Below are 23,581 nucleotides of genomic sequence, written 5' to 3'. Positions count from 1 at the left end.
GCTGTATCAACGCATGATTTACTATGGTCTTCCATGCAGTTATTGCTAGCGATCATTGTTTTGGCAGCCGCTATTGATCGGTCCTTTCCAGGTTAAATCCGGTTACGGTGCCATCGCGGGCAGCTGCACCGCGCGACCGACCCGCATAGCGTGAAACGCCTGATCTGACATTGGCTTCAGCCGCCAATTGCCGTTTATCTAAGGTTGTATTCTGTATTCGTAAGTAGGTGATTTGATGATCATTCATTACCCAAGCACAACAGGAAACGGGATGACCTCATGGCGGTGGTTTCGGTACGGTCGGAGGCATCCGTGGCAAACCATGGATATATGTACAGCGATCATTTAAGCCAGTGACAGCAGAGGCAGAGAATTGGGCCAGGGCCTGACAGTGCCCGGTTACCTTTATTGATGGATCCAAGCTGTCAGGCCCGTCAGTCATCTTGATTGGGGAGAAAAGGGAGTAAGTACTAGGGAGGGAATGCAGGGCATGAATTCGCTGTGAACAGGGCGATGACGTCCTTCTCACATCAGAGTCCCGGACCGTCAGAATTCTCTCGCGCCAGCTATTATAACTAACTGATCAAATGGCACCTCGACGGTCTTCAATGTTGATTTACGATCGCACACTTTTCTTTCCTAGTTAATTGCATCAATCTCACACGCTTGAAGATGCCTGAGCATACACGGAAGCACAAGGTGGCCGTGGTCGGTTCCGGTAACTGGTATGCACCATCTCTGATTCTCTTCCTTGCCGCTGTCGCGCATTTGGCTAACACCATGGTAATCTAGGGGATCCACTATCTCCAAGATTGTTGCGGAAAACACCAAAGAGCATCCCGACCTTTTCGAACCGGAGGTGCGCATGTGGGTGTTTGAGGAGGAGATCGAGGTCCCGGAATCCTCCAAGCACCACAAGAAACTAGGCGGCCAGAAGCGCAAATTGACCGAGGTCATCAACGAGGTCCACGAGAATGTCAAGTATCTGCCGGATGTTGCCCTCCCTGATAACGTCGTAGCCGACCCAGACATCAAGTCGGCCGTCAAGGATGCTACCTTACTCATCTTCAACCTCCCCCATCAGTTTATCGGCAAGACCCTCGATGGTGTTGTCGGGCACCATCTCCCCTATGCGAGAGGTATCTCTTGTATCAAGGGCGTCGATGTGTCAGACGGAACCGTGACTCTCCACTCCGAACTCATCATGGAGCGACTCGGTATCTACTGCGGTGCCTTGTCCGGCGCCAACATCGCTCCAGAGGTAGCCGCGGAGAAGTTTTGTGAGACGACCATCGGTTACGACACCCCTCCGATGGATGCGAATGAGCGTAATGGGTCGCCGAAGGATAACTTGATCAAGATTGATGAGCAGCGGCAACATAAGACCAAACCCACGCATGTCAAGCTACACCCGGTGCCAAAAGATCTCCCTCCTGTCGATGCCGAGCTGTGGGAGACTCTGTTTGCCCGCCCATATTTCCATGTTAATCACGTTCGCGACGTTGCCGGGGTGGCTCTAGGAGGTGCATTGAAAAACATTGTAGCTTTAGCATCGGGGTTTGTTGCAGGAAAAGGCTGGGGAGAAAATGCCAAGGCAGCAATCATGCGTGTCGGTATCCTGGAGATGATTAAGTTTGGTCGGACGTGGTTTCCCAAGTCTGTGGATGAGAGGACCTTTACTGAGGAGAGCGCGGGTCTAGCGGATGTGATTTCCTCGTGTAGCGGTGGGCGGAACTTCCGGTCAGCCTGTCATGCAGTCGAGCAGGGGGTCAGCGTCAATGAAATCGAACAGAAGGAGCTCAACGGCCAGAAGTTGCAGGGGACTTCGACGGCTTACGCTGTTTATGAATTTCTCTCGAAGCACGACCAGCTCAAGGAATTTCCGTTGTTTGTTGCGGTTCACGGTAAGCATTCCCTTCGATTTTAGCTTCCTCACCAGCTCGTACTAACGGTATGTCAGATATCCTTGAAGGAAAGTCTACTGTTGATGACCTCCCGGCACTGCTAGATGGGAAGAAGAAAAAGAAGAGCGCCTGAGGGTGCGCGATCCCGTTCAATAGTTTCCGAACCTAGATAATGAGACATGACACGTTGCTAGACTAATAAATGCTAGTCAACAGATGAATTAAGAATTGTTTTCATCCAAAGTATCCTGTAGCCCGCAATATTGCTGCCCTGGGGTGAATAAGATGAGTGAAGGTCCATCGCGACCTGCCCTCACATGACTTGACATTCTATATCCCTACTTTGTAATAAGTAGTAAAGGCACAGCGCCCGTATTCAATCAAATGCCTACAGTGCACAATTCCATAACTCAGAAATGGTTCTCAATAAATGCATTTACTCTTCAGGAGCTTCACCCGAAAGCTGTCCCAGTTTCTGGCCCGCTGCCTTCTTTCCCTGTTGCGAGACTCCAGGGTTGCTTTGAGCTCTATTGAAGAGATGATCAGTATTCCATTCCAATTAAATATGAGGAAATGTATCCAACTCACGCCTTTAAGCCACCAGCCACGCGGTTAGGGTCCTTAGTAGCGTCACCGCGGAGGTTGTAGAGTTCCTCCCGGGGCTGATCTCCGCCGAGTTGCTCGATCATGGCCTGAGCATTCTGCTTCGCCTCGTCGGAGGTATTAGGATTATTTAGGGTACTGTTTGCAATCGGGTTAATTGAATCTAGCCTGTAAAAGTTTGAAGGAACACTCACGCCTTATAGCCACGCAGAGCGTTGAGTCTGTCTTCGGTGGAGGACATAGTAGTCAGAGTATGTAAATATATATTATGAATGATGACAGAGCCACTGAGCTTGGTACGTTGTATGAAAAGTATCCAATAGACCTGAACAGATCTGCTTCATGCCATTACCTATATACCAGATGTCTGATTCGAAAGCCTCACTCGTCATCTTTTCATCTTCGTCTGTTGGTGAGGAGTTTAAGTAAATGTGACTTCATGCTGGCCGGGATGACGCCCGGTTAGGTAATATGTGTAGGTCTGGGCCTTATGGAATAGGTTCTATTCTACTTGATTCGTTGAATATAAAGCTAGACCACGAGTTAAAGCTTCGGTACCGTGGAGGGCCGATTTTAGATTGGTGGTGATAGCCAGCTGATTGGTGTAGTCTCGCTCGTCGCTCGACGCGATGGCACTAAAGAATAGGAAACGTGCAAGTTTAGGGACTGCCACTTGCAAATAATGGGGTCTATTCCGCAACGCTGTAAGAGCCTTTCATCCCAACTAAGAGTATGTTGTCAGGCCCAGACTCCCAGAGTGGCATCAAAGTAGTGCCGACTACAGGAGTATATGCGGGAAACTATAGCATTAATCATAATGCAATTATCATTGGTATCGTAACCATCAGCACATGTCCTGTTCCTAATCCAATCGTATCCTGGCCGCAATTGACTTCATACTGACGACCGATCAATGAGCTCAACTCGCGTTATTGCCTGACGCTTCCCACAGACGGTTGCATACGAGAAATTTAATTAGTATGAAGAAGATGACGAATGGCTCATACTGCAGGCCTTGATTTGGTTGTAAAGTTGACGTGGATGGCGGATGAAAGCAACCAACAAGTCCCATTGACCGCCTATCTCTTCTCGACTGACATGTCAGGCAGTATGCACATACGACAGTAAAAGTAGGCGGTGATAATTTCCGGACAAGGGGGTTGCCTTCCCGTTGTGGATCCTTCGCTTAACTACAAAGTATGAAGAATCCAAGTTCCTCGCCCATTCCTCTACCTAGGACTGAGAATGTCGGTTATATGTAATAAATTTGATGTGGGTCAACTCATTCGGTTTGTTTATTGTTAAGACAGATCGAATAACCGTGTGTCATAATCACAGGAGCCTATCCTGGCACGAGAACAAGGCCGCCGAGCATTCTGTCTCTCGACCTGTACTTCAACTTGCTCAGCTGCATTCTTACTATTCCTTTTAATTTACGGGTTCGTTGAGGGACACCAAAGCTCAAACTAGATTTTGATGAGGCGAAAAAAGCGTTCGAATCTTGGAGACTTTTGAGATAATCACGTATCTCCAACTTTTAAGCTATAATGGGACACGCCAATGTGCACGCCAACTCCATCTCAAAGCGCCAATTGCGTCTGCATTTAGTGCACTTTATAAACAAAATCAACATAATGGCCAATGCTGCAGGCTTCCAAGGATAAAGAATCCGGGGATGTAGATCCCTGACCCTCACTCGTGCCGGAAGATGGAACCGACTATGCTTGTGGGTCTGGAGCAAGGGGGGACGCCAGTGGTCCCAGCGGCTTGCATCCCATCGATCCTTGCCATAACATGCAGTATCTACGACTGTGCCTCAAGAATAGCATTGCAACAAACCCAGCTTGTTGAATGACAGTGGATTTGGCGATAGCATGCTTCTCCCTTGGCTTCTAGTTAGTAATATCTTGTGACAACATTGGGCCCTCCAGTTGGCCGAGACCGTCCATCCCTTGAACTACCCGCCTGTGGAAGGGAGATCCTATGTGGGGAACCTTCTTGAACTTTTCAATTGAGCCTGTAGATACCACACTGGCTCATCCCTCCCTCGCATAAATTGTCATTCCGTATATGTTCCTACCATAAACACAAGCAGACTCCGAAGGAGCCATCTGAGGTATAAATACGAGGTGCTGACCTGCTGTATTTCCCTCATCATCAACCAGAACACAACAGCCCTCGACCACCAAATTCACTCTTTCTTCTCATACTAACCTATCTGCAGGAAACCGTAGGTTACACACCATCCCTCTTCATCCATCCCACAACTAAACAATCTCCAGACAACCCGCCAAAATGCGCTTCACCTACCAAGCTCTCGCTGTCTTCATCAGCTCCCTCCTGGTCAACAGCGCCGCCGCCCACGCTTGCGAGAGCAGCGCTGTCTGGCCCGATCCCGCCAACTGCCACAAGTTCTACCAGTGCAACCCTGGCACTGAGCCCGCCCACAAGGAATGCGGTGCTGGCACTGCCTTCAACCCCAAGATCAGCACATGCGACTACGAGCAGAACGTTCCTTCTTGCTTCAAGGACCCCCACCACCCTCGCCCTTTCCACGCCTAGATGGCAAACCCTACTTTCCGACCAAAGTCGCTCTTTAACCGATATGTGTTGAGTATAGGTGTACAGGCTTATACTGAGACATTTTAATTTCTAATGTATCTCTAATTGGGGTGTCGACTATAAAATCTTTTGAAAAAGTGGATAATTGTTATCAGATCTGTTTATTGTGTACTATCAGTTGAATGTACTATGGTCATTCAAATACTGCTGCATAATGTGTTATTTGAAATATATCATTCGCTCAATTGATAATCCATATTATCGGTATACATGGTATCATATCTTATATAAATGGTCTATCAAATCTACATCAAACGGTATCGTACGCGGTAACAGTATGCAATGCATCCACGCTACAAATGGTATTGAGGGGCGCCGCTTTCCTCGAATCCCATACGCTGCCACCACCGATCAACACCCATGTCTTCTTGCGAGCTGTCAAATCGTTAGCTTCTATCTCTTTACAATCAGAACAATTTGATTATTTGAGAACTTACTCCCAAGACTCCTTAACAACAGGCTCATTCTGTCCCTCAGCGGGGTTGGGATTCCGGAAAACAATGTTGTATTTCTGTACATCCAAACAATTAGCACTCCCTTCATACCACAGACACAACGTAATGAAATAGAGAACTTACCAATCCCAACGTAATATGAATAGCCATCGGGAACGGCGGGAACGCCTCCTCGGGCTTCTTCCCCTCGATCATCGCCTGGATGTTCTTCGCCACAGCCGCAGCCTGAGGACCACCGGGTCTTGCGGCCTTGCGCAATCCAGTATCAGCGATATCGCCCAGCGCAAAGAGATTCGGGTACTTCGGGTCCTGGAACTGCATGGTGGGACGGATGCGAATGAAGCCGTTGTCAGGGTTGATGAGAGAGTCGGGAGAAGAAGCGGGGAGAGACTTGATAAGGTCGTTGTTGGGCTTCTGGCCCGTGGCGAGGATGACGAACTCGGTTGAGAGTTCGGTGCCGTTGTTCAGTTGGACGGTGAAGGGGGTGCCGTTGTTGGGGAAGCCGGATTCGGGGACGACGATGCGGGCGCCGGTGACCAGGCTGCAGTGGGTTAGTTGGGATGATTCGATGGGTATGGGGGAGATGGTAAGGGGTCGAACTAACTTGATACCAAGCTCCTCGAAGCGCTTCTTGACGATCTCGTGAAGACCGCGGTGGAATTGAGGCATCAATTGATCGCGGGACTGCACCACGGTGATTTCCTTCTCCGGGTACAGCTCCTTCATGTCGGTGGCCATCTGCACTCCGACGGCTCCCCCGCCGACAATTACTACAGACTTGGCTTTCTTGACGTCTGCTTGGTGTTTCTGAAGGTAGAGGACGGAGGAGGGTTTGTCGTCGTCGCTCATGGCTGCGGGTTGGGCGAGACGCGTGCCTGTTGCGACAACGAGGTACTCGAATGGGATCTGCTTCAGACCTTGCCAGTCACGATCGAGGTTGACGTGTTGGGGTTGTACGGAGAGAACGCGCGCCTGGACGACTGCATGTTGTGTGGCATTGGGGGTGGAGGAGTAGAGGCGGGAGTAGGGGATGAAGGCTTTTTGTTCGTGGCCGGAGAGGACGGCGAATCGGGGCTGAGGTGCGGATTAGCTTCTGTGTCTCTGATGATATATTGGAAAGTAGGGCGGTGTTGTCACATACAAATGCGAAAAGATGGTGGAAGTGACTGTGGGGTTCGATTAGGAGAACCTGCGGGCGTGGGTTAATATGGTATTCTGAACCCGTATAGATGTCAGAGTGGGACATACTCTATGTGTGCTGGGAACGACCCGCGCAAGCTCTTGTGCGACTCCCTGTATTTGCTGTCAGTCATGTTTCTGGAATATTGACCGTGTTGCGCGTGAAATTACCTTTCCGACATAGGAACCGCCTACAACGATGACGTTCTTCAAAGAAGTTGCGGCCATACTGATGGAATTTTCAGTGCGGTGTTGGATTATTCTAGGAGCGATAGACGAGATAATCAATGCTATGCTTGCAGTGATAAATGTATAAGAAATCCACGAAGGTATAAGTCTGTCTGAAGGTAGAAACATGATCAAATCGCGACCGAGCACGCAGAAGCACGAGTATATAAGGGCGGCAGAAGGATTAGCCCCGGAGGCAAAGTGGGGGATTATCGTCCAGGGGAGCTCGGCATATTCCTTATCTGATCTCCCGACTGCCCTTTTGAGTATCTCCGAGACGGCATCCACCCCGGATTGGTTCCGGGTGGCAGTGGCGTCACTCCCATAATTCCGGTGGTCCACACTGCCGTGTACACGAAGTAGCCTCTTGCAGGTGGCAGTTCTTTCGGTATGAGTTCCGGGGGTTGTGAGGTGGATGTGTAGAGATTCGGACAGTAAGGGCGCAATGGGAGTGGCCCCGTGCATGGCTCGGAACTCGAGTGTTATCTCGCGAGTGTTATCTTGAGTACGACAGTATTGTCTAGTTCGAGCGAAAGCAATCACTCCTTTACTACAATGTCCGAGGCATCACGGTGGATTCTTTCGTCAACAGCCTTAAGATCAGATAAGAGACGATCAGCCTGATGCAGCCAACCGACTCACCGAGGCACCACCGCCGAGCCCCACGGCAGTTGATCGCGGATGAAGTCCCTCGGATTTGCGGGGTTCGGATATACGGCCGGATTGATGCGGTGCCAGGGATTCGGATTAGGTTTAGGGATTTTAAGTCGTTCTGTGTTGGGCCCTACTTCCTGCTCGGATCTTTTGAATAAAGCCGCAATAGCTTGAGAGACATCCAAAGTGAACCTTCGAAATTCTGCTGCCTACTTTTCAACGTGTGAAGAATGGCTGCTGCCTTGTATCTCAGGCGTCAGCCACGTGAAACTGGCCACGCTAAGCCCCGTGATCTCGTGCTTATCGCGTCTCAGGCAGCACACTCGCCAGTTACTTAATTTGATTTCAATTATCTTCTTGGCCGAGCATCTTCAATTTTACTGACAGCTCGATCCATGCACTTCAACACCCCAAGTCCCCCAATCGAAATCACAACATCCCCGGCAGCATCCACCCGCAGGAGAACTGGGGGAAGGAGGTCCAGGACTGGGTGTCGTACCTGTCGGTGAGTTCAGTCTGCACAACCACAATGGATAAGATACCCTGCTGAATGATCTCTCTTCTTAGAGCCCGTCATAAGAAATGCGACGAAACCCCTGGCGCCTGCACCAATTGTACATCCACGGGTCGAACCTGCGACGGATATGAGTTCCACCGGTTACCCCGCGAAGTGCGGAGACCCAGAAAAGCAGTGGTGGGGATATCAGTGCCCGCCTCACTCACTCACCGGATCCATTGGGTGATGAGTCCTGACGAACAACGATCATTCGCTTATTTCCAACATCAATCCATGCCCGCATTTCTAGGATGGTTCGACTCATCGCTCTGGCAGAAACTGCTCATCCAGTTGAGTCACGCCGAGCCCGCGGTATATCATGCGGCTGTCGCGTTGAGCGCCGTCCACCAGGATGCCGAGAAGAAAGGCATGCCGCTTGCTAGGGAGGACTTGGATAATACTTGGCATCGCTTCGCTTTGGAACAGGCGGGTCGCTCCATCTCCTTGCTTAATGCGCGACGGACATCGCAAGATCCCTGTCTGAGAGAGGTCACTCTGCTGTGCTGCTTGCTTTTCACATTGTTTGAATTGCTGCGCGGCCGGTATGATGACGCTTTTAGACATCTGCATGGTGGTATACACATTTTGAAAAGCCTAGGCGCCCACAGACAGCTTGACTCGGCGGCAATGTCCAAGCCCCCGGTGGAGTGGTGTCTTGTCGAGGCATTTGCGCACTTGGACGTCCAGTCCAGTCAGTTCGGTGTAGGAGGACCGATCTGGTTTACCGATGAGCAGGACCATATCCGGCTAGGGAATGAGAAGTCCACCGCTTTTCAGACTCTAGCGGAGGCACGTCAAGCTTTCGATCGCGTGATGGGCACCGTGCTTCTTTTCACAGCGAAGGCGTCCGGCTTCACCCACAGCCAAATCGCCTCGGACTACGAAAGACTCTACAAGAAGCAACTCAACCTTTGTCTACAGATAGATACATTCGCCCAAGCATTCAATACATTTCGAACAAAATACTTCCCTCAACTTAGCCCAAAACAACAACGAGGAGCCGACATAATCCACCTCCACCAGCGCGCCGCAACCCTCATCCTTCAAACCTGCCTATTAGACAGAAACCAACCCGTCCTTGATCAATACACGCCCGAATTCGAGAATGTTCTATCTCTAGTGGATGCAATCATGCACGCATCCCCAGAACGGCCAAGCGTCTGCTTCGACATGGGCATCATCCCGCCCTTGACTCTCGTGGCTACCGGCTGCCGTGATTACAGTGTGCGGTGGAGCGCCATTGAGATGCTTCAGTCGTGGCCTCATCGCGAGGGGACCTGGGATTCGAATCTGTGTGCGCAGTTGGCGATTCAGACTATGAAAGTGGAGGCGATGAATAATTTTAATGTGGATGTCAGTGGAAAGGTAAGGGGTGGTCGTAATGAGCCATCCTTGCGAGGTATTTTCATGACAGTTGAAGACGATCAGCGCTGGGCGCGCATTTCGTACTTTCTTGGAGATGTGAAGCACGAAGTTCGCGTTATGCTGGAGGAAGATATATATCCTTCTTAGTGGATCTGTCACGCCAGAGACGCTGCTATGTCCGTCTGTCAATGATACAGTGCGCGAAAAAAGAGTAATTGAAGTGCGTTTGACAGATGCCGATACTACTAGGGTGTCTTTCTAGCGATGCAAAACCACCTGCACGCTGCAATGGGGATCGATCTATTGTATTGAGTCAAGGTTACTCAGTGATAGCAACTATCAGGCAACTAATGAATCACAAACGGCGCCTCCTGAACCGGCGCAAAGAGTTCCTCAACCGGAACCACCCTTTCAATCATTCCCTGCTCATACAGATACTGCACCAACGCCTCCAAAGTCTTGCGGTTTTTCTCAATCCCATACGGCCAGCAATCCTCCCCGAACACCTCGACGGTCTCTTCCAGTGCCTCCCGCAGCCACGGCAACATACAGCGGATCATACCAGGCATGTAGGTTCTCTTGCGAACCAACTCCTTCGACTCATTCAGCGCCTGGAACAAGCTCGTCGCAATCCACTTGTGCTGATCGTACACTTCCCTTCGGATAGCAACCAGGTGCATAATCGGGAAGATGCCCGTCTTTCGGTAATACTCCTTCTCGGCCTCCTTATAATTAGGAAACAGGCGCTGGATATGGGGGGCTTTTTCATTGTCCCAGAGACAAGATGGAACCTCTGCTCCGATGGTCGCATCGATCTCACCATCCGCTAGCAGTTGGTTCAAGGATTTCCCGCTGTTGTTCTTTTCAATGTTGGCCAGCGGCTTGTCCCCTTCCCTCCGAATCAGGACAGATGGCTTGCCATGGGCCCCGGGCGCGTCCATCCGCCCCTCAATCCAGGTGATGCTCGACAGATCCACGCCGTACTCATGCATCAAAAGCCCACGGATCCAGACGGCAGCGGTCATAGTATACAATTGCACGCCGATGCGCTTCCCCGACAAGTCTGCAGGTGACTTGATGCGGTCAGTGTTGACGACGATGTATCCATGACGGAAAGTACGGAGCGGGAAGGCCGGGACAGCAGTAAAGGTGCGATCGCCGGCGACATGGCGGGTGATAAATTCACTACTCGAGAGTTCAGAGGCGTCAAATTCGCCGTTGCGGACCATGCGGTCAAATACGTCGCGGGGATGCTGGACTTCGACAAAGTTCAGGTCGAGACCCGCGGGGCGGACCTCGCCGGTCGCGAGCGGGACCATGCGGTCGTAGCAGGGGGCAGCAAAGGAGAATGGAACGGGCATTGTGAATATGTTTGCGGCGGGGTGACAAAGAGAATAGAGAGGTTGCGTATGTGTTGGGTGTAGGATGGCTGGATAAAGAGTTTAAGAATTGCCCAGAAACCTAATCGCAGACAAGTCGACCCACTGCAGACTCGGCCGCGGGCGATAGTGGAGATAATCCTCGGGCTTAGATCGTTGCAACTGGCTCCGAGCGGAGCTAGACAGCGCATCACATGATGTTATTGAGAAAATTTATCCGCCAGGGTGGGTAGGGCTGCGCTTTCAAGAGGGGGAATAATACTGAAGGCGTAGCTATCCGACACTAGGGACATTGTCATCGTGCACCGAGTACATTCGGGGCCAGATTTGAAGGGATCTCATCGGATCTTCAACTCGGGCTTATGGAGAAGATCCTCGGGCTCCGTCGGACTTCTCGGAGTTATCCTTTGGGCAGAATCGAAGCGCGTCAGATGGGCCCCAGGGCTGTTTCAGTTGTCCTTGGAAACACTGTGCCACGAATATGCTCTATGCGAGACGTGTGTTGATTGATAACACCGGTTTTGACTGGAGAGAAAACTACCAATGCCTCTCCGCAGTCCTCGCATATCGCTCACTACATATCATGGGCGCGATGGCAGCTCAGACATTCTAAAAAGCGGAATGGTAGGTTCTCCCACACCAGTCTTGATAGATTTCAAGGAGTCGACGAGAAATTCATTCTCCGCTTCTGTCGTCTGCAACACTGACAAGGCCTGGCTTTCATTGGGAAAGTCCCTTCTGAGTGCCCCCAATGCCATCAGAGCAGTGACATTGGAGCTGTGCAGGCCCTCGTAATGTGGCCATGACCGCAGAAGACGAATAGCGCGTATTCGAATCTCCATATCTGGGCACTGTGTGGCCACAAGGTACATGTGGGCGATCATGACATGGTCCATTACCAGGCCAGAGACAGACCTGAGCTTCTCAATCTTGTCTTCATGGGCCTGCAGTAGCGCAAGGAATTCCGGAACCAGAGACTTCGGCACTGGACCACGGATCAACACAGTTTTGAGTGTGAGAGTATGACCAAGGTAAAGCAAGTGGACGATATCTGCTCCCAGTTGCTCCTTCTCACTCAACTGATGATAATTCATTACGCAAAAAGACTTGAAATATGGGTCAAAATCAGCGAAACTAGCTAGCAGTCGCCGTTGGCTTAGGTGGAGTGACTCATAGTTGGCCTCCATGTTGGGACCGTTCAGGCTCCAGCTCTTAGCAATCAAGGGTATACCGGCTGTAAATAAAACCGTAATCTTCTCTCGTACCTGGCCGAGGCTAGTAAAGCCGCCCGTTGGCGCCTCGAATAACTTGAGCGGGGATCTTGTCCCGTCCTCCAGGCGTAGGATCGGAAATCGAGTATCATAGAGCGAGGCCTGTATATCCAGGCGGCGGAATGCAGCAATGATTGATGGCGCAACCTCCGACTCTAGCTTCCCCTGATTCTCGAGTTCTTTAAGAATACGGAGACCGCCGTGTAAATGCGTAAACGCACTGTCATATTGCGCCACGAGCACATCGAAGAGAACAAAGAGCAGGCAGCATAGGAGGATGGTTTGGCGCAGCTGGGGGTCCTGGGAGTTTCGGCGCTGGTTCAGGAGCGCTATGGCTCGTGTAGACTGATGAAGAGAGAAATAATACTGCTGGCTCCCAACGCGTGACCGTGCAGACATCTGCATATCATGCATTTCCGACTCCTGGTGCGCAGCACTGAACATATTCACCGCATGAAAGACAGCCGGATCAGCACGAGACATCTGTAGGGCCAACTGCTGCCAGAGCGGGGAATCGAAAAACCCGGCCAGATTGGTAACGGAGTGATATTGAAAATAGGAATAACAACGGTGTTCATCCGACGTCATCGTCCAACCAAGTCGAGTGCCTATGTCGTGTAGACCGCGGCGCTGCGGCAACCGGTATGCATCATATCCATCGCACTTCCAATTAGCAGAGACACAGTTGTTGCATTGGCCTGGAGATTCATCACACTTGATGCGTCGGATTCTGGGCATTGAAGGTCCTCGGTTAGTGCTAGTGTCTCAGGCCATCAGTTTCCATGTACTGCTTCCTCCTTACCGGCAGGTACGACAACCTGTCCTAGATCTCTTCCCGGTGCTCTTCCGGTGTTTGCTGGATAAGATGAGTTGCATCTGGGCCATCCTTGGACAGTGACTAGGGTGGAGTGTTCTGGAGTTGCTTTCGAATAGCAAGCACGAAAGAAGGAGCGGGAGCCAGAGGGAGGGGCCTAAATACCACTAGCGGGTGTCGATCGACCTGTTTGGCCGAAGGAATTTCGGGTGATTAGTCGTAGTACTATCTAGTCGCCGGGTCATAAGAAGTGACAGGCGACAGGATTTGTCGAGATGGTAATTCCGCCACTGCATATGCCGCGCAGGAACTGTAATGAAATCGGATAATTAATAGATGGACATAATATCGGTATTCAGGGATGAGAGCCGTCTATTTGGACCTCTCCGCAATAACCCTCCCCCAACCGACCTCATGATCCTGTTTTTGAGGTGGGGGCAGGATCTCGCAGGAGCTGTAGACATGCAAGGCTACTTTAGCGTGGTTCTAGTGAGTCGTGGTATCACGTCAGCACAGAATCGTTTGTTGTGACAATTGGAAGTTACGCACGGCTTTGCGGTAGAAGACATGTTGTAATAGTAGTATTTCTAGCATTAGCCAATATTACTACTTATCAATAAGATCTGATGATCGAACTGTTGCTCAATGATGATGGTGTAAGCGGACATACTATATAAGTAAGGCCGACCGCTTTAAGGGGAATGCAGCACTGGAGCCAGTACTAGTTCTGTTGCGAGGCTCAAGGAATGAATCCCAATGAAGATAAACGTAAATTAGAAGAAAGAAGACTTAGATTTAAGATTAGACTGTGCTTGTAAGCTTTGAAAGGAAGTGATGACCCACGTCCTCCGTCAAATGTTTGTTTAGTGATAAGAATCTAAAATAAGGGCTTCTCCGGTCGCGACAATGAATTACTATATGCGGTTTAGCGCCGAAGCCCGACCGGTTCTATATAACCCCCTTCATCGCGGCCTCCTCACGCGGACCCCATATTCACGCAAGCCATTAAACTAAATAAATATCAGACTGCTTGTCCTTCGATTCGGCAGCTCTGCGTATTTATATGTATTTCTCATGAAGTTGGTGATCTCGGCTCTGAAGGCAATGCTATAATGATTAGTGATTCAAAACCTCTTGGCTCGCCTTGGAATGGCATGATTTATTTTTATGGTTCTATGTGCTTCGTGACTTCAGAATGAATACAAGACCTTAAACCCCGACAGTGTCTTCACGCATGCTAATTCAGTTGACATTAAATCATCTTCTGTCCTGTTCTTTATTGATCATATCCTCATTTCGTCTAGAATGCTGCCCACCTAAAGCTGAATATCTCAAGAGTGAAGAGCAAACATGTTAAATGGTGTTGATTACTGCTATTGACAATTCTTAAGCCCACTCGACATAACAAAATCCACTTGCTTCAGAGATATATGTGATGCTTCCGACGCAAATGCTCCCGCAGGTTATCCTTTCGGTTGAATGATTTGTGGCACTCGGGGATTGCGCATCGATATTTTCCGGGAAAAACATGCTGTGTTTCAATGTGTCGGTTCAGTGAGGCTTTGCTTTTGAACCCCCCACTGTATCTGCAGCCTTTCCATACGCATCTGATGCTACCAAATAGTCAGTAAAGCTGAGAAGGATGACAAAGTAAGAAGACAATACCAAGCCTTGGGTTTCTTGGGAGATATATTGTGGACTTCTGGCATCGGCATTTGATACATACAACCGCTCTGATCGACATTGGTGTGCATTAGGGATTGGTCCAATATCGGACTTTGGTCGGCGTTTTGTATGAAGCTGCCGTCGTATTGATAGCACCCAGGCAACATGACATTAGCCACCTCGCTCGATGTCCCCGCACCGGCCTGAAAGGCCACTGGGGCCTGTGTATAATCAAATAGGGGCGGTACTGAGGTTGGCTGAAGGGAATGATTTAACATTGAATGATTGATGTTTGAACTATCCTGTTCCTCATATATCGGGAAGAGCGAATCCTGAGCAATATTTCGTGTGGATGCCAAGGGCCATCCAACCAACTGGTCAGCGCCTTGTCTCCAGAGCTCGGGCGCACACCTGTCGATTTCGAACGGAGTCCACGACATGACCAAGCTATTGAGAGGGATTAAGGACAAGAAGATAACTGAAGAGCGAAAAGTCTTCGAAGCTGGAGAGCGCTGTTGCTTGGAGGGACAAAAGGTTTAGAGAGATACCATGAACAGAAAGGGAAATTATACACAACGCTATCAGGGCGTTGACGACCTGGGCTAACAATCCATCTACCACAGTAGACTTTCCAAGATATTGTTCTTGTCAGTGAACGTTTCCTGCCTCATCACAAATTGGATAAGAACCAATCAGGGTATTCCACAGAAGAAGCACTATGTAGCACTATGGAGATTCGTCTTGCATAACTAGGGTTGGCGCTGATCGCGCCGATCAGCGTAGTGGGCCCCAAATTTGGATATCAGCTAATCACTGAATGGGATTCCTTTGCGTCCAGCCACAGGGCTCTAGACGCTTGCCCGATCATAGCATGTCAAACAAGGTGAGCGGGGCGCATCCTCACCTCACCAAATTTTGATTGTATCCAATCAGGATTCCTCGGGCCGCATAGTGTGCATACTTTGGCAACGATGTGGCGGTGATGACGTGGAAATCAGGGGTTTACAGCCTCCGAATACCTCGCTCAGCCTTATCTCCGCCTTAGCCCACCCGCAAATAAATACTTGTGATGTTCCAACATAGATTCATTGACTCAACTCCGGATGAAATCTCTAATTCCTGTGCTCCTCAACTATGCCGTTTGATAGACTCTCATTCCTGAATGGCACCATGGCAGATGCAAAATGGGAGGCTCATAAGGCAGAGATCGAGCGCCTTTACATCAGAGAGAACAAAAAGCTAGAGGAGGTCTTGCAATTCATGGAAACGACATATGGCTTTCGCAAAACGTATGCAATCCGACGCTCCTGTGAACTATGATCGGCCAATTTCTCACATTGTGCAGGAAAAATCAATACACGGCGAGGCTTAAAAAATGGGGTTTGAAAAAATATCGCATGGGCGCTCTCAAGTGGAGACACGTCAACAGAGAAATACAAAAGAGGGCAGCTGAAGGGCAGAATCTCGAAGTCTGGTTCGATGGGGTCTGTTACGATCCAAAAACAGTGCAATTTGAGATTCATCGCCAGGGTTTTCAGAGAGAGATTGACAAATATCGTCAAGGTGAGCCTATCCAGAAGTCAAGGATACTCAACATAGATGATTGACACAACATAGAGCCATTGTCCCCAACACCTGAAGGACTTATTGTCTGCTCCCCTGGTCCGTCGATCTTTCAAATTACATGGCCACAGAATCTCCCATGGTTTATTTTCTCCAATACTGCGCTGAGCAGATTACAGAACGTACCGAGTAAGACTCACATTTAACAACTACTGTGAGATTGATTAATATTAACATGATGCAGGCAACCCGTCTATTTCACTGGAACATCTTCCAGGGGTTCGGGAAAAGGACCTACCTTCCCAAATCATCGAACGTGGTCTCATCGATTCTCTCGGCTCGCTTATGATCGGAAACCATGCCAAAGTGCTGCGCACCGGACAAAATAGCGCCAGGGTAGCAGCAGCTCTGAGCTCAATAATGCCTGAACAACACGAAGGCCAAAACTCTTACATAGCAGAAAGTCTTTGTGGTCTCAGATGTGGCAGTAATGCCGTGGAGCGCTTACAAGTGGCACTTTTTCTGCTTTCCAACGGTTTTAAAATCGGTGAGCCTGATGATAAGTCTTGGCATTCGAATATACGAGAATCCGTGGAGAGATACACGGATGACTTGATGGATAGTGACTCCAATGATGAGACGAACGACAATTTCCATGATGAGAATCGAGGAGTGCCCAGTATCAGCAAGGAGGATCAAACGATCATGGCGATCTTCTATCTATCGGGCCTGAATACCGTCAGCAACCTCAGCTATCTGCTTTCCCTCCCCGGTGCAACAGCACATGCTATATCGCACAGAATTTTTGCAAGTGCGGTGAGATCACAGGACGTAAGAACAGTTCGGATGGCTTTGAAAGCTGGTATGAGCCCTGATACCCCAGTTATTCATAATGGAGATCCCGTGCCACCTTTGATACTGGCTTCCACATTCAGAGACCCCCGAGCAGCACTTGACATGTGCAACTTGTTCCTGTCCTATGGTTCTGGGCGCAAGGATATCAAAATGTTAGAATGGGCGCTTCTTGAAGCAATCCGCTCAAGAAATGTTGAGCTCTCCAAAGTCTTTCTGGCTCTAAATATCCCTATATCAGGAGAGGCATTAAGCGCCGCAATCACGACGGGAACCCCATGCCTTCTCTCTATGCTCCTTGATATTGACCCCAATGTCAACAAACAAAGCGGTATTTTATTAAACCTTTCGATCCTCGGATTTGCTGTGCACCGAAAGGATGTGTCTCTGACACAATATCTGCTTTCCTTAGGCGCGGATGTTGACGCAATCCAAGACATTAATTTCCGTGAAGACAGCATTGTCCAGTCAACCACACTTGGACTCGCAATAAGAAAAGGCAACGACGACATAATCAGTCTTCTTTTGGATGCTCATCCAGATATCAACCACCAAGAGGCATCAGATGATTACATCCCGCCACTCGTCTTATCGGTTGAATATGGTGCAATCAATATCACACAGCGTCTGTTATCGGCGGGAGCAAAAGTCTCTCTTGGTGATGGAATCCAAGGAATGAGCCTCGTGCAACGGGCTCTTGAGAAAAACGATCTCGAAACTTCTAGACTGCTCATATCCTACGGAGCCAGAGTGGAGCCAACTCAGATGGAGGATTACTATACCTCCATCCTGTATGAAAATGTGGAGATGAACAATCTCGACACTGCAATTTCCCTATTGAGTTGGGGCGCAAGGAAGAATGAAATTTACAACGAAGTCCCAGACACCATCCTCGGCGCAGCCATAGCAGGTGGGCACTGCGAAATGATTGGATCTCTTCTACAAGCCGGAGCGACAAATACTGGACAAAGTCTGATTCAAATTGAAAATTTGGAAACTGCAATGTACTTGGGACAGCTTGGGCTGCTGCCTCAAATCCTCCATTGCTATGGTCAACCGATACTCGTGTCTGCCATTAGGATGTCGCGGAGAAGCGATGATGGTCTTGTCCAATATTTGCTCGATCGTAATGTCGACAAGCAGCCTAAAAATGTCGGTCTTAAGCCATTTTTCATGATGTCAAAGTGTTCACTTCAGCCTGTTGGGCGTGAGCGGTACTGGAGGTTTTTGGATTACGCCACTGTTTGCCTATCTCCGCTTGCAGCTGCAATTTTTTACTTACGTTTCCCAGAGAGCTTTTCATTGGCAAAGCTTCTGATTGTACGAGGAGCAAGCATCGGAGATCTTGAACTGACAGCAGCAGTCGAGGATTATCGATGCGGTTCGCAACATTTTGGAATTCTTCAACTGCTTTTGGACAATTTGTCACAGCAGCCTTGTGCTGTCCCAAATGCCTTCGAGAAGGCTTTACAATATGATCACATTGTTTTTCTTGTGCGGCGCTTTTTAGAAATTGGTCTTGACCCCGGAGGCAAAGTTGTTGCTAGCGGATTTTTGGACAATATTTTCCTGTACCAGCTGCACGGAGTCCTCGACTGCGCAGTTCTCGATTCTATCCTTGAGAGAGCAGTCATTTGGCGGAATGGTGTGTCACTTAGGACCCTTCTACATTCACGAACATGGACTGCGGTTGAAAAAGGACGAGCGCTCACCACAGCTCTGTATCACCGTCGCAATTCCGCGGTACAGGATTTATTGGATGCCGGTGCGGATGTGAATCAGGCGGTCAAGATTGCATTTGTCTCATATCCTCCTCCCCTTTGGCTCGCCGTTGGGAGGCAGGATATCTCTCTGACTAGACGCCTGGTTGCTCTCGGTGCTGATTGTGATTGGAGCATCTTGTCGAACGAACCTTCGGAAAGTGGCAAAGGGCAATCAATTCTCTGCGCTGCAGTGAGAACCGGAAACAGGCACATTGTAAAGATTCTCCTAGACGCAGGGGCAGACGTCAACCGACCAGCCTCGTCTCAATATAGAAGAACGGCATTACAAGCCGCGGTGGAAGATGGAAATGTTCAATTAGTGGACATGCTATTGGACGCTGGAGCAGATCCTAATCAGTGTGCGGCCGAATTTAAGGGCGGAACAGCGCTCCAGTTTGCTGCAATCAAGGGATACATCGGTATCGCTCGTAAATTACTTGCAAAGGGAGCCGATGTCAACGCAAAAAAGTCCTTGCAAAATGGCAGAACAGCATTGGAGGGAGCTGCGGAACATGGTCGCATTGATATGCTGCAGCTGCTTCTGAATGAAGGTGCATCAATTGTGGCAAGTGGCCGTCGCCAATACATTCGAGCAGTCAAATTGGCAGAAGAGAATGCCGAATTCGGTGCAGCAAAGCTACTCAGAGACCAAGGGGGTTGGGCTGAGTGGGATGCAAGGCAATATGAACGTGAAGAGCTAGACCTTCATGAGAATGTCTGGGACTCCACGATGTCAATTCCGCACCGCAGGAGAACAAAGCAAGATTAGGTCACCGCTCTTAGGAGGTCTAAATGCAACCTAACTAGGACCTAACGTTCCAAGTTCCTCCCAAGCCCTTTGTGTGGGAGTAGATGAATTCTCACAAACATCACCCTTGTCGAAGGTCCCCGTGCCATCTTCATATACATGAAGGGTGCGAGCTCGACCATCAACAGGCTTAAATCGAGCACTGAGGATCTTCGCCTTATCCGCGCGGTTGAAATGAGACTGGTGTATAGGGCTGCTGCCATCGTTACGATACCTAGGTGTTTGGTAAGTTGACCAGTCTTCCAAGATTGGAACAATATTTGGACTTGTTTGTACAGAATTCAGTAAATTAGATTTCCCCAACTTTTTGATATACGTTTTAGCAGAAGCCCTCTAAATCACATTAATTCTCCTGCGCCTCCTGTCTCATATCGCTTCACAGCCCCCTTTCCAATTTGAGGGAAGTAACTCCTCGTTATATTCCAACCCTTTCGTCAAATTTTGACCGCAGTAGAAAAGGCTCTGGACATGGCGGCTTTTTATAGGAACCAAGAAAACGAAGGATTCCTTTGCCCAGAGCTGATCGATTTGGGACTATGCTCCGCCACTAAACCTGAATTTCATTCATATTGCATAATACTAAAGCCCCAAGTATAGAATTGGCCGGATGGTGTAGTTGGTTATCACGTATCGTTAACACCGATAAGGTCCTGGGATCGAGCCCCAGTCTGGTCATTATTTTTTCACCAATTTTTCTTCCCGCACCCTCCCCCTGCACGGCAGGGCTCTTTTCTTTTATTGAGCTTTGACAGTTTTGGGTCGATAATCGTCTAGTCTTATTGCTACATTCAGATTCCATACGTCTTGGCCAACATATGCATTTAGTATCTGAGCTGCCGCCGAATCATGCTTTCAAATCAACAGCTCAGGGTATAGTCAGGCCCATTGGTGCATCAGCCAGCAACGAATCTCCTGAAAATTTCACTAATTTCTCATACATTGCCTTAAGCCCTTTCGTCGAAATTATCAAAGGGGAAATGTTCTGGATAGCGATAACCTCAGCAGGAGTCTCTGCCGCTTCAAGCATTCTACTCTTTATCTCAGATGCGAGTCTTCTGGCAGCCTCATAATCTTCATTCGGTACCCATCCCATGATATCGACAACTAAAGCATGTCGCATCTGTTTCATTGCCACATAGGCCTCTCTCTGCTGCGCATTCAAGTCAACAGTCTCCCGGACAACATCTTCTGGATAGTCCACCGGCGGAGCAACTTTATTAATCTGGACGATCGCCGACCAATTCAATATCGAGCGAATGAGCTCAGCACGCAGTGATACTGAGTCTCCCTCCCAGGGTCTACCGGCACTCTGGAGAAGGCCTTGGCGGAGTATAACTGACTGGTCGAAGATAGCATCGTAATGATCTTGATTTAGCCTTTTAGTCAGGGCGGCGTAGAGGAAATGAATCAATCTTCTGCGATAAATTTCCTTAACTGAATTCTGCTTGGACGGTGTCATGGAATCGTAATCAGAGGGCAGATTAAGCTGAGATTGTTTGAGCATTTCTGACTCTGGATCGCCATAGTTCTGGAAGTGAGCTGGAATCCCAGAAACAATACCGAGAGGGAGAATCGCGCAATGCTGCCAGTCTATGAGTCCAGTTATTCCATTCGTGTCAGACACGAGGATATTGTTTGGCTGTAGGTCGGGGTGGCGCATGACTGGCCGATCCAAGGATGGATTGCAATATCCTAAACTGGGTACCATTTTGAGGTAATTGACAAGATCTGTAACGTGGGTATCCGGCGAGACGCGCTTGAATTGGTAAACCTCCCTATAAAGCCGCTCATAGGGCAAGCGAGGCATCGCATAGGCTTTGGCCCAGGTTAGTTCACGTTCGCCAACTGCTCGGAAGATGTCGACTGATGATGGCCCTCTTCTCCCGGTGAAGTTAGTGTTGTGAGTCTTATGATACCTGGTAGAATCACCCACAGGGTCCGCGGTCAATATCCATAATGCCTCTCTCACCATGCCACCAACTATAATGGGCTATTGGCCCTATGCAGAATGCCATGCTGCTCGGATCGTCTAGCTTTGTTCTCTTTTCAGATGGAAGATCCTTCGAATAGTAGAGGCTCCTAGAGGCAGGAAACTCCAATGACATCAAACGCGTCTCCCATTCAACTATTTGTGTCATAATTTTATATTGCTCCTGTGGGGTCAATGAAAACCATTTATCGCCGAGAGGAGTACCATCCAACTTCTTCATGATGATATATTCAGCTCCAATTGGATTAGCTTTGTTGAGCACCAGGCATATACCTCTGGTGTGCGAAGTTCATGTAGGCGAAGGTAGTCCAGAGTCGCTGTTTCGCTCGCTACCGTGTAATGCTCTGGCACTGTACTTGGATAGGGTAGTCTCGCGAGAACACTTTTACCATCGCTAAAGGTAGCCTCAAACACACGGTTGTATCCGCCTTCTGTTAACTTAGTGATTGACTGGAGTTTGGATATTGAATGACCAGATGCACTGGAAATGATGTTTTGAAGCGCAAGCACATCGAGTTTAGAAGCGTTCTGCTAGACGCAAATGTTCTTTGAAGCTACATGATATTAGCCTCACTGGTAATACTTTGGATACTAATCTCATAGCACTTACAGCCATCTTCCGGAAGTGTAGCGGAAAAGATTTTCGTGCGAGGCGACTGTTAGCTGCCGTGCACATTCTGTCGTTGACAACGCTCTTACAGGGTTGGGAGTCCCAAGGTTACAAGGGCGGAGGATCCGAGATCGCGCAGAGCAGTATAACTGTTTTATTCTTGGGGGCCACCTGCTTAACATTTTGTTGATCATACTGAGTAGACCGCCCTGCCAACTGACTGCGGAGGGAGACCTAATCGATCGACACCCTGCCGGAAGAGAGTATCTCCAAGGCTGTGTGACGTGACAGCGGTTACCCCTTAATGCGCCCGTATCGGACAATTACTCACTACGCGTGGCGTTTCGCTGCGGTATGCGAACTCCAACCAAGAAATAATGTGTGAACAAAAACGCTCTAAGACCATAACTCCAACCGAAGAGCTTGAAACCACGCAGATTCAGCGACACAAGGATCCAGCACTTTCTCAATCCAAAGACACCAATCATCATCCCATCGCAACGCGCAGACAGCAAGACAATACTCCCAGTAGCTTGGATACCAACCCGCCTTTTCCCAGTCAAGAACAGTAACCTGTAGCTGTGAGGTATCCTGTCCATCACTGGCGGTAGAACTCAGCTCTGAACCGCGGCCGACCATCGTAGGTATATTTCCTAGCCATTGCCTCGATAAGAGCACTTTCCGTCATGAACGGTCCATTAATCGATGGTTCAGGATCGCTGGTCCAGAATATGCCATCAAGAAGGCATCGTCTTCCTAAGCTGCCATAGTAATCTGGCGGTGGTAAATGTCGTAGCTTGTTGAAATAGTCATGAAGTGTAGTGACGATGGTTTCCTTCTCCGATGGGCTTAGCTGTGGCCATTGGGACAAAAGAGTCTGTCCAGGAATTTTTTCTATAACAATGTAATTTTTGCCCGTCGATGGGTCCGAGTAAAGTGCATACACTCGAGGGACTCGTATGCTGGTGTTTTCTTGGACAAATAACATGTTCTCTCCTTCGATAAGGTCCACGCCTTTTCCGAACTTCGCTACCAGATGGTCTCCGATCTCAACGATTCTTCGGCCTCCATACTCCAAGGATATGTCGGGTGCTGCATCGATCTCTGAAGTTGTGGGTAGCGGGCAGGGGATGTCACGGGCATAGTATGGTAGTGTGATGGTGGTAGCCATTATGTTGTGTTGAAGATGAGAGTGGAGGTTGCAAACTCATTGCATCCATGATCAGCGGTGCCTAGTCGGAAATATAGGCATTGATTGTGTTCCATGTCATTAGACGCCTTATCTTATTATCCCAACAAC

General features: G+C 49.1%; 9 protein-coding genes and 1 non-coding gene across 10 annotated transcripts; 5 read left to right on the top strand and 5 right to left on the bottom strand.

Annotated features, from left to right (window-relative positions):
- Positions 1 to 672: 672 nt before the first annotated feature.
- Positions 673 to 2,037, top strand: BO79DRAFT_273198 (glycerol-3-phosphate dehydrogenase family protein; the record flags this gene model as incomplete). The annotated part of the gene is made up of 3 exons (XM_025687488.1): positions 673 to 725; positions 793 to 1,904; positions 1,961 to 2,037. The coding sequence occupies 3 exons, from the start codon at positions 673 to 675 to the stop codon at positions 2,035 to 2,037; spliced, it is 1,242 nt and encodes a 413-aa protein (XP_025536353.1).
- A 303-nt stretch (positions 2,038 to 2,340) lies between these two features.
- BO79DRAFT_155731 (Con-6 family protein) lies at positions 2,341 to 2,748 on the bottom strand (the record flags this gene model as incomplete). Its single annotated transcript, XM_025678796.1, has 3 exons — positions 2,341 to 2,431; positions 2,493 to 2,645; positions 2,702 to 2,748. 3 exons carry the CDS (start codon positions 2,746 to 2,748, stop codon positions 2,341 to 2,343), a joined length of 291 nt encoding a protein of 96 aa, XP_025536352.1.
- Positions 2,749 to 4,802: 2,054 nt separating this feature from the next.
- Positions 4,803 to 5,069, top strand: BO79DRAFT_231448 (carbohydrate-binding module family 14 protein; the record flags this gene model as incomplete). The annotated part of the gene is made up of 1 exon (XM_025684159.1): positions 4,803 to 5,069. The coding sequence occupies one exon, from the start codon at positions 4,803 to 4,805 to the stop codon at positions 5,067 to 5,069; it is 267 nt and encodes an 88-aa protein (XP_025536351.1).
- A 275-nt stretch (positions 5,070 to 5,344) lies between these two features.
- Positions 5,345 to 7,091, bottom strand: BO79DRAFT_179229 (amid-like NADH oxidoreductase). Its single transcript, XM_025680019.1, has 7 exons — positions 6,935 to 7,091; positions 6,833 to 6,877; positions 6,726 to 6,773; positions 6,189 to 6,658; positions 5,708 to 6,125; positions 5,567 to 5,640; positions 5,345 to 5,504 (listed from the first exon to the last, which is right to left on the bottom strand). The coding sequence occupies exons 1-7, from the start codon at positions 6,989 to 6,991 to the stop codon at positions 5,423 to 5,425; spliced, it is 1,194 nt and encodes a 397-aa protein (XP_025536350.1). The 5' UTR covers positions 6,992 to 7,091; the 3' UTR covers positions 5,345 to 5,422.
- Positions 7,092 to 7,436: 345 nt separating this feature from the next.
- Positions 7,437 to 9,922, top strand: BO79DRAFT_239845 (Zn(II)2Cys6 transcription factor; the record flags this gene model as incomplete). Its single annotated transcript, XM_025684959.1, has 3 exons — positions 7,437 to 7,450; positions 8,061 to 8,150; positions 8,213 to 9,922. The coding sequence occupies 3 exons, from the start codon at positions 7,437 to 7,439 to the stop codon at positions 9,711 to 9,713; spliced, it is 1,605 nt and encodes a 534-aa protein (XP_025536349.1). The 3' UTR covers positions 9,714 to 9,922.
- Positions 9,814 to 11,227, bottom strand: BO79DRAFT_46746 (dihydroxyphthalate decarboxylase). The gene has a single exon (XM_025689294.1). The coding sequence runs from the start codon at positions 10,925 to 10,927 to the stop codon at positions 9,914 to 9,916; it is 1,014 nt and encodes a 337-aa protein (XP_025536348.1). The 5' UTR covers positions 10,928 to 11,227; the 3' UTR covers positions 9,814 to 9,913.
- Positions 11,228 to 11,526: 299 nt separating this feature from the next.
- Positions 11,527 to 13,131, bottom strand: BO79DRAFT_200949 (Zn(II)2Cys6 transcription factor domain-containing protein; the record flags this gene model as incomplete). Its single annotated transcript, XM_025681528.1, has 1 exon — positions 11,527 to 13,131. The coding sequence occupies exon 1, from the start codon at positions 12,952 to 12,954 to the stop codon at positions 11,527 to 11,529; it is 1,428 nt and encodes a 475-aa protein (XP_025536347.1). The 5' UTR covers positions 12,955 to 13,131.
- Positions 13,132 to 15,865: 2,734 nt separating this feature from the next.
- Positions 15,866 to 19,642, top strand: BO79DRAFT_200944 (ankyrin; the record flags this gene model as incomplete). Its single annotated transcript, XM_025681527.1, has 7 exons — positions 15,866 to 15,984; positions 16,041 to 16,252; positions 16,313 to 16,447; positions 16,503 to 16,849; positions 16,952 to 18,262; positions 18,323 to 18,995; positions 19,116 to 19,642. The coding sequence occupies 7 exons, from the start codon at positions 15,866 to 15,868 to the stop codon at positions 19,640 to 19,642; spliced, it is 3,324 nt and encodes a 1,107-aa protein (XP_025536346.1).
- A 640-nt stretch (positions 19,643 to 20,282) lies between these two features.
- BO79DRAFT_t197 lies at positions 20,283 to 20,356 on the top strand. Its single transcript has one exon. It is a non-coding gene; the product is annotated as a tRNA-Val (tRNA).
- A 60-nt stretch (positions 20,357 to 20,416) lies between these two features.
- BO79DRAFT_231441 (uncharacterized protein) lies at positions 20,417 to 23,452 on the bottom strand (the record flags this gene model as incomplete). The annotated part of the gene is made up of 8 exons (XM_025684158.1): positions 20,417 to 20,530; positions 20,679 to 21,320; positions 21,405 to 21,556; positions 21,615 to 21,885; positions 21,945 to 22,199; positions 22,282 to 22,363; positions 22,394 to 22,452; positions 23,183 to 23,452. The coding sequence occupies 8 exons, from the start codon at positions 23,450 to 23,452 to the stop codon at positions 20,417 to 20,419; spliced, it is 1,845 nt and encodes a 614-aa protein (XP_025536345.1).
- Positions 23,453 to 23,581: the final 129 nt, after the last annotated feature.

The sequence above is a fragment of the Aspergillus costaricaensis genome (genome assembly GCF_003184835.1).
Source record: "Aspergillus costaricaensis CBS 115574 unplaced genomic scaffold BO79scaffold_31, whole genome shotgun sequence".
Lineage (NCBI taxonomy): Eukaryota > Fungi > Ascomycota > Eurotiomycetes > Eurotiales > Aspergillaceae > Aspergillus > Aspergillus costaricensis.
The sequence above is the reverse complement of the archived record's forward strand: the minus strand, read 5'-3'. Positions and strand labels throughout refer to the sequence as shown.

Excerpts from the sequence above, each read along its gene's own strand:
- BO79DRAFT_179229 (XM_025680019.1), bottom strand. The coding sequence starts at position 6,991 with ATGGCCGCAACTTCTTTGAAGAACGTCATCGTTGTAGGCGGTTCCTAT. Across the intron at positions 6,774-6,832 it reads TCGTTCCCAGCACACATAGA|GTTCTCCTAATCGAACCCCA; the intron begins GTATGTCCCACT and ends CCACGCCCGCAG. Across the intron at positions 6,659-6,725 it reads TCCACCATCTTTTCGCATTT|CCCCGATTCGCCGTCCTCTC; the intron begins GTATGTGACAAC and ends TCCGCACCTCAG.
- BO79DRAFT_46746 (XM_025689294.1), bottom strand. The coding sequence starts at position 10,927 with ATGCCCGTTCCATTCTCCTTTGCTGCCCCCTGCTACGACCGCATGGTC.